Below are 12,794 nucleotides of genomic sequence, written 5' to 3' on the forward strand. Positions count from 1 at the left end.
GGAGGCCCGACCTGATCAGTCGGCTAGTCATGCTAAGCTCAAGAGTTATCAACCCTGTTTTGTTTAATTTTGTCAAGAACAAACATTGTTATATACCATTTGTATATGTTGCTCTTGGGGCGGTGGCTAGGGTCAGTCAAGTGATTTGTTTCTTTTTACCTGAGTATATCAACCATGTATCCCTGGCATGAATGTCTGCAGGTTATCCGCAGCTTCATGTCCCCTTGTTGGACTCCGTGGTGGGTGGGGTGCATGGTTATGGCTAAAAGCAATTCAATCTCAATTGATGGGACCCTGAAAAGGGTCCACACCGAAGTTTCGGACTCTTCATCATCGGATGAAGAGTCTACGACATTAAATGTAAAGAAATCCAGAGTGATTTCCTCAAAAATCTGGCCAAGGTTTCTTGTCATTGGGTCTTCTGATGATGAGGCCTTGAAGAAATTGTCGCCTTTTGCGATTCAAAAAGGGCTCGAAGGCTTGGCCGGCGAGCCCAAAAGTGTTAAGAAATTAAGGAGTGGCTCATTGTTGGTCGAATGCTCAACAGAGAGTCATTCCAGAAATCTTCTTAAATCAAAACATCTCTGTAATATTTCCATCAAAGTCAGTCCTCACACCAGTCTTAATTCCTGTAAAGGAGTAGTTCAGTCTAGGGATTTGGAAGGAGTTAGTGAGGATGAGATTTGCGAAAATCTCTTCTCACAAGGTGTCACATCAGTCAAGCAGATTAAAGTCCGTCGGAACAATGAACTGGTTTCGACGAACACCTTAATCCTCACATTCAATATGCCAACCCTTCCAAATTCTGTCAAAGCAGTTTATTTAAATATACCTGTCGTGCCGTATATTCCTAACCCTTTACGATGTTTCAAATGCCAAAGATTTGGACATGGACAAAATACATGCTGTAACAAATTGACATGTGCTCGTTGTGGTCAATTTGACCATGACAGCAAGGCATGTCAAAATGATATAGCATGTACCAACTGTAAAGGGAAACACTTTGTGTACTCGCGAGAGTGCCCAAAGTGGAAAGTGGAAAAAGAGGTACAACATGTGAAAGTTGAAAAATACCTCTCTTTCACAGAGGCTAGAAAGGTTGTAGAAGCATCAACACCTCCAGCAGCTGGTAAATCGTATGCCGCTGCTGTGAAGGTATCTACAACCAGTATAGCCATTCAGACTGACCTTACATGGCCTAATGGTAAGGATAAACTTAAGAAGATTTCTAATATTGAAAAAGTTCAAAAGCAAACTACAAAAGCTGCTAACAAACATGTTTCCAAATCATCCCAGGTGTCTTTGGATTCTACAAATCCATCAAGAGGCTCATCTTCTGGGGAGCCAGGTCCCAGTAAGCCTCCGCCATGAAAAGACCTTAAAAAACACAATAAGGATTCTTCTTCAGGACGACTGAAGAAATATAAAAAACAGTTGGTTCCGACCACAACAATCCTTTTGAAGCTTTGTCTGATGTGGATGATCAAATGGATATAGTGCCAGATGATTGTCCAAAATCACAAAGATCTCGAAAGCCAAAGATAACTCCCGTACTTCCCTCTAATGACTAATTCAGTTATTCAGTGGAACTGCCGTGGGCTTAGGCCCCATTTTGATGAATTAAGTCTTTTAATTCAAAAACATAATCCTCTTGCAGTGTGTCTTCAGGAAAGTTCTTGAAGGACACTGATCATATTACCATGAGAGGATTTAACCTCTATCATAAATTTCTAAAAACTGAAAATAGAGGATCTGGGGGTGTTTCCATTCTTGTTAATGAAAACATTCCTCAGGGTATAGTGTCATTAAATACCAATTTACAAGCTGTGGCTGTAAAAGTCACGGCTCATAAAACTATAACTCTATGTTCAGTTTACTTGCCACCTCAAAACTATTTTAGTTTTAATCCTAGGGACTTTCAATGTCTTATTGATCAGCTCCGTACTCCCTTTATTATTATGGGAGATTTTAATGGTCACCACACTTTGTGGGATGTGAGGATGTAAATATTAGAGGTAAACAATTAGAAGACTTAATTCTCAAAAATGACTTACTTTTCTTCAGTGATAAAAGTCATACATATTTTCATTCTGCAAGTGGTTCTTTCACTTCTATAGATTTAACCCTTTGTAGTCCTTCACTTTTTCTTGATTTCTCCTGGAAAGTTGGTTCAGATCCTTGTGGTAGTGACCACTTTCCCATTATTTTGGAGAATGATGGACCTCCATCACATGAAAGGGTTCAAAAGTGGAAGTTAGCGAGGGCAAATTGGGGTTTCATCATCTGTGCAGCACTCGACTGCAACAATTTGCCATTACTGATGCTGATGATCCCATGTCTTTGTTTACTTCTATCTTGAAGGACATTGCAGATGAAACTATTCCTAAGACTTCGGCAGTACCAAAGCGTTTCAATAAACCATGGTTTAATGTTACGTGCAAAGATGCATTCAAAGAGCGAAACAGGTTGCTTGAGCGGTTCAAACGTGAACCTACAGCAGACAACCTGGATGCATTTCGTATTGCTAGGGCTAAGGCTAGCAGAGAGATTAGACAGAGTAAGAAAACATCTTGGAGAACGTTTGTCTCCAAGTTGAATTCACAAACACCAGTGAAATCTGTCTGGAATAGGATCCGTAAAATCAAAGGTAAAGAATCCATTAATACAGTTCATCATTTGTCTGTCAATGACATGGATGTCACGTCTCATCGTGACATTGCCAATGCCTTGGCAGACAACTTTTCTCACAATTCATCTTCTGCTTTCAGTACAGATGCTTTTACATCTGTCCGAACTAAAGCTGAAAAGCAGTCCATTAATTTTTCATCCAAAAATGCTGAAGTATACAACAGGCATTTCTCTATGGATGAATTGCAGGATGCTCTTCGTAGAGCCCATGATACTTCAGTAGGACCAGATGAAATTCATTATCAGTTATTAAAGCATTTACCTGAATCATCTTTGATGGTTCTTTTGAATATTTTTAATAACATCCGGATTTCTGGAGACTTTCCTTCTGATTGGAGGAAAGCTATTATTATTCCTATTCCCAAGCCTGGTAAGGATCCAACCAATCCTACTAGTTATCGCCCTATCGCTTTGACAAGTTGCATTTGTAAAACCATGGAACGCATGATCAATCGTAGACTTGTCTGGTGTCTTGAATTTCACAAATTGCTCACTAACGTGCAATGTGGGTTCAGATCTAGACGTAGCATGGTTGATCATTTTGTTAGATTTGAAACGTTTTGTAGGGAAGCTTTCATCCATAATCAGCACTTGGTTTCAGTGTTTTTTTATTTGGAGAAAGCTTACGATACCACGTGGAAGTATGGGATTTTAAACGACCTCCATGACATGGGCCTGAGAGGTCGACTTCCAGTTTTTATTTCACAATTTTTAAAAGATAGATCTTTTAAAGTTCGGGTGGGGTCGACATTGTCCGACATTCACCCACAGGAGATGGGTGTGCCTCAAGGTAGTATCCTGTCTGTAACTTTATTTTCTGTGAAAATTAACAGCATCTGCCAGTGTTCAAAACCTGGTGTGGATTGCTCGTTATATGTCGATGATTTTCAGATTTGTTACAGATCGTCCAATATGAGTATCATTGAACGTAAGCTGCAGCTTTGTTTGAATAAACTTCATCAATGGGCAACTGACAATGGCTTTAGATTCTCAAAGGCAAAAACGGTTTGTATGCATATCTGCCAGAAAAGAGGTCTCCACTTAGATCCACAGTTGTTTTTGGACAAAAATCCAATTCCAGTTGTGGAGGAGACTAAATTTCTGGGGGTTATATTTGACAGGAAGCTATCTTTTGTGCCCCATCTCAAATATGTTAAAAAGAAGAGCTTGAAAGCTCTCAATATTTTAAAAGTTATTGGTAATACAGAATGGGGAGCAGACCGAAAGGTTATGCTCCGTCTGTATAGATCTCTTGTGAGGTCTAAACTAGATTATGGATGCATTGTGTATGAGTCGGCATGCAAGTCTTACTTGCAGATGCTAGATCCTATACACAATCAGGGACTTAGGCTATGTCTTGGTGCATTTAGAACATCTACTGTAGAGAGCTTGTATGTTGATGCACACGAACCTTGTTTGGGTGCTAGACGTGCAAAGCTTTCTCTGCAGTATGCTACCAAGATTAACTCTTTACCACAACATCCTACACATGATGCGGTGTTTGACAACAAATATATGAAGTTGTTTGATGCAAGGCTAAATGCTATTCGTACATTTGGTCTTCGCATTAAGCGCTTTTTGTCGCTTTCCAACACTGATTTAACTGACACTTTGGAAACTCCTTCATATTTTGTTTTACCACCCTGGTGTATTACACCACCTAAAATTGTGTTTCATCTGGCGCATCTGAAGAAAGATCGCACAGATGCTGTTGTGTATAAACAGTTTTTCATGGAAATTCAGGACAAGTACTGTGATTACATTCCTGTGTATACAGATGGATCACGGGATGGGAATTATGTGGCTTGTGCTACAGTTTTTCCATCAGACACTATCATTTCCATACGACTGCCTGACTCGGCATCAATTTCTAGTGCTGAAGTTTGAGCAGTCATTAAAGCCTTAGAAGAAATCAAAGATTCCATAGGATCCAAGTTTATTATTTTTACTGATTCACTTTCGTGTCTCCAAGCTTTACGTAATATGAAGCTGGACCATCCCTTAATTGGTATGGTGATCCGAAAGTGTGTCTTTTTATCCATTGCCAATAAAGTTATTGTATTTTGTTTGGTGCCCAGCCATGTTGGCATCAAGGGTAATGAAAAGGCAGATTCAGCTGCCAAGTCTGCTTTGGATTTGCCTCATGCCAGGGTTGGTGTGCCTTATACTGATTTAAAAAATAATATCAACAAATTTATCTTTTCGACTTGGCAACGTGATTGGGACGGTGAGGTTGCGAACAAGATTCATGCTACCAAGCCAGTCTTGGGAGAGTGGCAGTCCTCCTATAGACAGTGCAGGAAGGATGAAATAGTCTTGTGTCGTGCCCGCATCGGGCATACATATTTAACCCATTCATTTATCTCAAAGAAAGATCCTCCACCTCAGTGTGACCACTGTCAGTGTCTTCTGATTGTGCGACACATTTTGGTGGAGTGTAAGCAGTTGTCAGCAACTCGAAAAGATATATTTGGACAAAGAAATGTGATGGAATCCTTTTGATTCCATCCAGAACTTTTATTGCAATTTTTACGTGAACCTGAGTTTTATTCTAAATTTTAATTATATCTATCTGTGATATTTGTATTTTTACACAGTCCTTTACACTGCGTTTTTATTTAACTGTTGAATTTTTATATTGATGTTGATCATCACTTTAGTTTTTTCCATTTACCATAGTTTGACACCCAATAGCTGATGTATTTTTCGTACTGGTGTGTCGTTAAACATTCATTCATTCACTTTTATTAACAGTTTACTGACTAATATCATGTGTATGGACTTTGTGTTACTGTGTTGTGGTGGTACACCCGCACTGATGTCGCTGGACATTATTAACAGTTTACTCACTAATAGCATGTGTATGGACTTTGTGTTACTGTGTGGGAGAATTACACCACCAGTGACATGACTGGATTGTTTAAAATCGCACGCCCTAGTTTCAGCCCGCGAAAATTAATTCTAATTTTGGTTAATTTACAAAACTGTAATACACTTAGATCACGTTTTTATAAAATAGAGTGAAAAAGCAGGTATTATATCGATAAATACCATGGGAATCCCCGTGACTCAATTACTTTAAATAATTTTGAAAGTTAATATTCTGATGTCACCGGTAGATGTCACTCGAAGCACAGAAATTCCTATGTCACGACAAATATCCCAGAGTGCACACAGACTTGGGGTGCGTTCCTTTCACCTCTCCTGGGCATGTTCCAGCTGTTCTGTCCTGGACAGCGAAAGGAATGAGTTTGGGTGCTTCTGTTGAGAAAGTGGCTGCTGCAGCAATCATGATACTTGAATCGGAATAAGACGACAATGATAGTCCGTCACTGACCATGTTGACTATACTACAGTGTTTGAAATAATAAATTATATATATAAACCGCAATTAGCCTACATTTGCTATTCGGCACCAGGTACTATTGGTTTTAAGGGTTTGTAACGTTTTGTATTGCGATACTTACTTGTCTGAACTTTATTGTTAATGAAAATGTTCACGAACTGTGAAGAAAAACCTCACAAATGAACGACAAGCAAACAACAACAAATCGGATGTTGATTGCGCGAACCATTCACGAGAAAACAAACCGAACCAAAATGATAACGGTCACGTGGTATACCGACGTCTGTGACATTGAAACGGGAAGATCCCCTCTAAAAATAGATTAGAACTTGTCTGCTCAACAGTTTTTTTCTCAAACGCGCGTTTTTAAGAAATACGAAAAATGCATTTTGTGGTATTACAAACATCAGGATTACCAGGATTACCAAAAAAAACCCCACTTCAGGTGAATGGAAATGTATATTCTAAATAATAAAATGTAAGTAAAGTGCAATTTTATTTGTGAGAAAATGGGTTTAGTAGCGAAAAAGAACGGCGTAATGGTTAACAACTAGGGCGTGTCCCTTTAAAACAAATTCACCCACCATTATATGCGTAGAGAACCTTTGCTACGTACTCATATCATGTTACATGTGTATATCTTCATTAATATTTACAACAATACTGAATAATATGTCAAAACTTTCAAACATGTTTTGTTTAATTGTCGGTGTTATGGTTGTAAACCCACACCGATATAACTTAACTAATTCACAAACTATGTAAATAATAATAACCATGCAGTTTCGGGTATCGGCGGAAGATCACGAATAACTTAATTTCATAATCTCCTTTTTGGCGGTGGATTTGCCGTACCTTCACTGAAAATGTTAGATATTCATAAATGTATAGAATTATTATTATCATGCATGGGCGTACATAGGGGAGTTCGATGGGTTCGACCGACCCCCCCCCCCCCCCCCTGAAATCGCTTTTTTTATAATTTAATATATCTGACATTATTATATTTACTCAACATAGAACTATATGCCCAATATCTCTGCAGTCTATTTTGGAACCCCACTTTTCAAAATCCTATGTACGCCCATGTCATGTCTTTTACATTTTCACAAAAACTAAATATCAAACAATAAACAGACAATCTTTAATAAACAAGGTGAGCCATTTCCGCCAAAACCCTTGTTTGCATGTTATCGTTTGAGTGAACGGAGCTTCACTTCATGTTGTATAGTCATAATCTGAGGTAATAATTTTCCATAATTCCATAATTTTCAACATTTTCACAAGTGTACAAAGAGTACACTTTTGACCACCCCCTCCTAAAAGTGTACATCCCCAAATGAAAAATGTTGATCGACATTTTTTATTTTCAAAAAAGTGTACGCTGACCCCTTAACCCCGTCTCACCCGCGTACGGTTTGTACGCTCGTGAAAATTATGGACGGCCCCCAATACAGACACACACGCACATATATATAAACACTTTTTTTTTTTTTAAACGTCGCTGCAGCTTTACTTATATCATTCAATAACAGCAGGATTTCAGATTACCTTCCATTGATTTATACACAAGAGTTACATTAAAAAGGGATCTGAAGGTATTAAATCAGTATCCTACCTTGATTTATGCATCACTCCCTGAAAGCGTCTTTCAATGATACTATATTTAGTTACGTTCCGAACAAGACACGAGCAATCGAAATATCCGTGTTTATTATAGTCAAGTAAATTAATGTGATTTTTAGTTTAGTGTTAACTGTTGATAGTTAAAACTCGTAATAAGCTAAATTATATGCCTGCTGGTTAGCAAAGGATTTCCATTTCATTTTGTACATTTATTACGATAACAATTGACTAAAATCGTGTTTATTCTTAATAGATATCTATATCTTTGAATATAAACATTTGTTATCACCAGACTTTAATATATACAGGGGCGTGCGCAGGAAATTTTCCAGGGGGGGGGGGGGTCGAGGTGTCCGGCGAAGCCCGATAACATCTCAGTACTTCCATATCTATTCACATGAATGTAAAAAATCGGGATATGAAAACAAATTTCGCCTTGAGCGGGGTGGGGAAGGAGGTGTTTGACCCCCCTCCCGCGCACGCGCCTGATATAGTAACTTTTGAAATATCTCTAACGTCTATTTGAAAGTATATATTGAGCTGTTTAAAAATTACACGAGTGCTCCGGATTTATGGTGAGCATGTTTCGAAGTTTTCATGAGGAGTGGATATATTGTTACGAAGTTTTACGAGGAAAATAAAGAACTAAAACCTATTTTATTTTATTTTTCCAGGCGTTTACAAAATGTTACTATTGCAAAAAACCAACAACCCCTCAACACTTTCCAGTATTTTAGAGGCTGTGCATTAGCGTCTTAAGCATATCTAACCAATCGATTCTGATTCCGACAGTGCTTTACAGATAGACTTTATTAATACATCCTTTGACAGGTAAACGTACTGTTCCAGTCATCAACAGCCTTCTGAAAAAGGTGAAATAAGTTGATATGCCGTAAAAAGTACAATCTTATGTTTGAGTCTTTATGCCAAAAAATGAATGCAATTCAGTTCAGAGTTTTCCATCTAAAACTCAAATAATCAGTAGAAGTAAATGTTCGGACGAACCCCTCCCTCCTCCCCCCCCCCCCCCCCCCCCCCCCCCCCCCCCCCCCCCCTCCGCTGAAGTAAATGATCTGCTTTCAGAACTAAAACATACAGGTTTATACATATGGAGTTTCTGGTGGTGCAAAAACAAAATAGAAAAAGGTCCACTTTGTTCATATTCGACCCCCCGCACGGTCCAGATCACGCTACCCCTGTGCATGTTGTTCATGACACATTATTGAGCAGCTGTGGAAAATCTTGCATTTATGTATGTATCGATGTATGAATATCTATATATTGTATGTATGTCGAGGTTGACTGTTACATACATAGATATCAACGCACTGGCGCAGGGAATAAGTAAATCCTTTCTGGTCTCACAAATTGTCTCATGTCGTTGCTGGGACTCGAACTTATGGCACCAAATCACCCACAATTTACAGACTTGCCACGATACGTTCTGACCTATCCAGACAACGTATATATGTATGTATCTATATATATATATACATACATACATACATGTATGTATGCATGTATGCATATATATGCATACATGTATGTATGCATGCATGCATATGTCTGCGTGTGTCTTGTAGTGAATTGTCCAAATACAATTTGCGCTCTATGCCTTCAAGTTCAATGTAATCCATCTAAAAATATAATATAAACTACATGTATGTTAAGACGTTATGTATAAAGTTTATCCTATATCTTACCTATAATATCAATGTCATAAACTCATTTGATATGTTGGTGTATTAACCCGTTTAATATTCATATTAACAGGTCATTTGTTTACAAGTCAACAAGATCCATGCTGTACATAACTATATTTATTTAGTAACGTTTCAAACAGGACAAACACGCGAGGTTTCGATTGCCTGTGTACTGATCGGAACGCTACTGAATATAGTAGGCTTATCATTGATCTGAATTAGCGCATTCCTCGTGGAACGACTTTCAGGGAGTTTACATAGAGATTCAAAGCGACACTGGTCTCCAAACTAAGCTGTATGACAAAACAAATGACTTTAACGTTTCAATAGTCATTTTTCTCTTTATGTTAAGTAATTTATCCTCTAATGCAGCTTTTGGAGTCTACATATCACAACCACTAAAATATCTTAAAGCATGCTCACTGTATCAAGCATCATATCATTCTGGCACAGACGTTGTTCCATCAGGATTATGTCTAGGGACTCCCGAGGGTATTCAAAACGTTTTAAGGTATTTCTTAATGACATTGAAGATACTTTCAAAGTTTATGGCTGCAATGAACTTAGTCTTGGAAAAACGATATCTGACGATGTGCTACATTTGTGTACTGTTTTATTTGTTTTATTATATGCTGATGACATGGTACTCCTCGCAGACAATTATGATCATATGCAACATTTATTAGATATCTTTGATGTGTATTGTAGTACATGGAAATTAACTGTCAATTGCACGAAGACTAAGGTTTTAATTTTTGGTGGTAGCAAGAATGAATATAAAAAAAACTATTTAATTTAGGAAATAATTTTAGAGAATGTAGAGATCTACAAGTACCTTGGAATAATTTTGCATAAATCTAACAAGTTTACTAATACTAGAAAAGCTTTGTTTTCACAAGCCGAAAACCTATGTATTTTATCTTAAAACAAGGAAGTCCTTTTGAAATTGTTTGATTGTATGGTACAACCTATTTTGTTATATGGTTGCGAGATATTGGGTTTTGAAAACTTGCCTTATTTAGAAACGTTACCAAATAAATTCATGAAGTTTCTGTTGTCAGTTAAGAAATCAACGCCTGTGAATATGTTATATGGAGAAATGGGGCGTTACCCAATCTCCCTTGATGTCAAATTAAGAATGATCAGTTTTTAGTTTAAACTAATAACTGGAAAACACACAGTTATCATTCTTGATATATGAATTATTGCTGAATGATTATAAAAATGGAATATGTGATCATAAACGGTTAAAGTTTATCAAATCTGTTTTGGATGACGTTGGATATATTAAAGTATGGACCGCACAGTGTAACCAGCTACCAGATGTAAATCTATTAAAACAAAGAATTGTTTTACGATTACAGGAACAGTTCTTACAAACATGGCACAATGACATTATTAACTCATCTAAAGGGTGTATACTACCAAATCAAATCCCATAGACGACAATAGTAGCATATGTGGCTAAAACTCCTACCTGCAACGTATCAATCGATATAAAAACCACGGATATAAATGCTACCACCCCTCACTCTTAAAGTGAATCACAAAAAAGTGGGTGTCAAGCTGCTCATTTCTGAGATAACAGGTAGCGTCTATGACTACCCTAGTTCCGCACAAAATTTGAGTACTTTTTTTTACAGGTACCCCATACATGTTCCAAGCACAAGGCTACTTGACACAGTGGTACCAGATGAAATAAAATTGCATACATTTTTAGCCCAGATGAAACTTTTTTTTTTACAACCAACACACTCACATTTATAACCAATCGCAGGACTTGTGGTGTTCACGTCTCTATCAAAAGTTGGGTACACCTCGAACTTTGACCCAGCCGGAAGTTATTTGGTTTAGTACTACCTAAAGCATCTTGTTACAGACTGTTTAAATTAAATCAGATCAAGACATATTTAACCAATTTAGAGAAAAAATATTGGTTACCATTATTAAATTTTCGACTCTCCAATCATTATCTTCCCATTGAAAAAGGCAGAAGGAAAAAATAAATTTAACAAAAAGAACATGCTTTCTATGTACAAATAACGAAACTGGCGATGAATTTCTTTATACAATATGCTGTCCTTTTTTTTGTAAAATTCTTAGTCGCTCTTAGCCAATAAACGTCGCCACAGGCGACCGGGCGACTGCTAATTTTCAAACCTGTACATATGGAAAGTTGTAGCGGGTTTCCTCTCTATGACTGTCAAAATTACCATATGTTAACCAATAGACAATTTTTAATAAATCAATGTGCTCCAACAGTGTAGTTAAACAAAACAAACTTTAACTTTTAAAAAAGTTTAATGTATGATTTTTAAGTTTCATAAAAATAACCTTTAAGGGAAATGAAATCAGACATAATGCCATTGTCTGATATTTGATTTCAACAAAAGTTATTTTCTAGGATTACGTTTAGTTTATTATGAAACGTTTATACACTTTTAGGCAGGACTGCAGCCCAGTGATAAAGCGCTTGTTTGAAGCGCGGTCCGTTTGAACCGATCCCGTGGAAGGGCCCAATAGACTATTTCTCGCTCCAGCCAGTGCACCACGAATGGTACACAAAGGCCGTGGGGTGGTACATATAAAAGATCCTTTTCTACAAATGGAAAAATGTAGCGAGTTTCCTCTCTAAGACTATATGTCAAAATTACAAACAATTTGACATCCAATAGCCGAGAATTAATACATCAATGTGCTCTATAGGTGTCGTGATGTAAAACAAACAAACAAACAAACTTTATACAAATTTACTGATTATTATACATATCCTAGGTAGAATTTGCAAAATAGGAAGACTGATTTGGAAAATTAGTTTCTTCATTCTGAATTTTCCATGACTCGCGGACATTTTGTAATACAGAAAAAAGGAGAATGAAACATCTAGAATGATTCGAGTTCCAGTCTTGATAAATCATATTGCACTGTCCTCTTCACCATGCAAGTCTATGTTTAAATCATTTCCATCTCCTGGGACAATGAAGGAAGAACGACTTGGAAATCTGTCCTCTTTCTCCTTTTTCCATGACTCACGGACATTCTGTAAAAAGAACACAAAAACGAAAACTAAAACATCGAATGAATGAATGAATGAATGTTTAACGACACCCCAGCACGAACAATACATCGGCTATTGGGTGTCATAAAACATCGACGATCGGTCAAGATCCATTATGTCATATCAGTCTTTGCTGTCCACTTTGTCTTGGAAGTCTCTGTTTGTAGGTCCAGCCTTTTCGTGCTCATTAATCAGGTGATTGTTTGTCGAAAACCGTCATTCCAAATGCTTTATGCCTTTTGTAGCTGTCGAGCGGTTTATGTCATATTTTTCTTTGCGTTTGATTAAAATAATTGTCATGATATTATAGTTAACTTGGTTAACAGAGACCTTCATTTCTGAATTGACAGTAAGATATAATTTTAATTTAACT

General features: G+C 37.3%; 2 protein-coding genes across 3 annotated transcripts in view; one reads left to right on the forward strand and one right to left on the reverse strand.

Annotated features, from left to right (window-relative positions):
* Nucleotides 1-258: 258 nt before the first annotated feature.
* On the forward strand, nt 259-1,371 carry LOC121383760. Its single transcript, XM_041513857.1, has one exon. It carries the CDS (start codon nt 259-261, stop codon nt 1,369-1,371), a length of 1,113 nt encoding a protein of 370 aa, XP_041369791.1.
* Nucleotides 1,372-12,099: 10,728 nt separating this feature from the next.
* The window catches only part of LOC121382911 (sodium-coupled monocarboxylate transporter 2-like), a 48,814-nt gene continuing 48,119 nt past the window's right edge, over nt 12,100-12,794 (reverse strand). Inside the window, exon 16 of one of the 2 annotated variants that reach the window (XM_041512592.1) lies at nt 12,100-12,403. In XM_041512592.1, the coding sequence (XP_041368526.1) occupies nt 12,278-12,403 (126 nt within the window). In that variant the 3' untranslated portion in view covers nt 12,100-12,277. The remainder of the gene's footprint in view (nt 12,404-12,794) is intronic. The other variant, XR_005959234.1, reaches the window with a different exon arrangement.

The sequence above is a fragment of the Gigantopelta aegis genome, chromosome 10 (genome assembly GCF_016097555.1).
Source record: "Gigantopelta aegis isolate Gae_Host chromosome 10, Gae_host_genome, whole genome shotgun sequence".
In the NCBI taxonomy this organism is placed as follows: domain Eukaryota; kingdom Metazoa; phylum Mollusca; class Gastropoda; order Neomphalida; family Peltospiridae; genus Gigantopelta; species Gigantopelta aegis.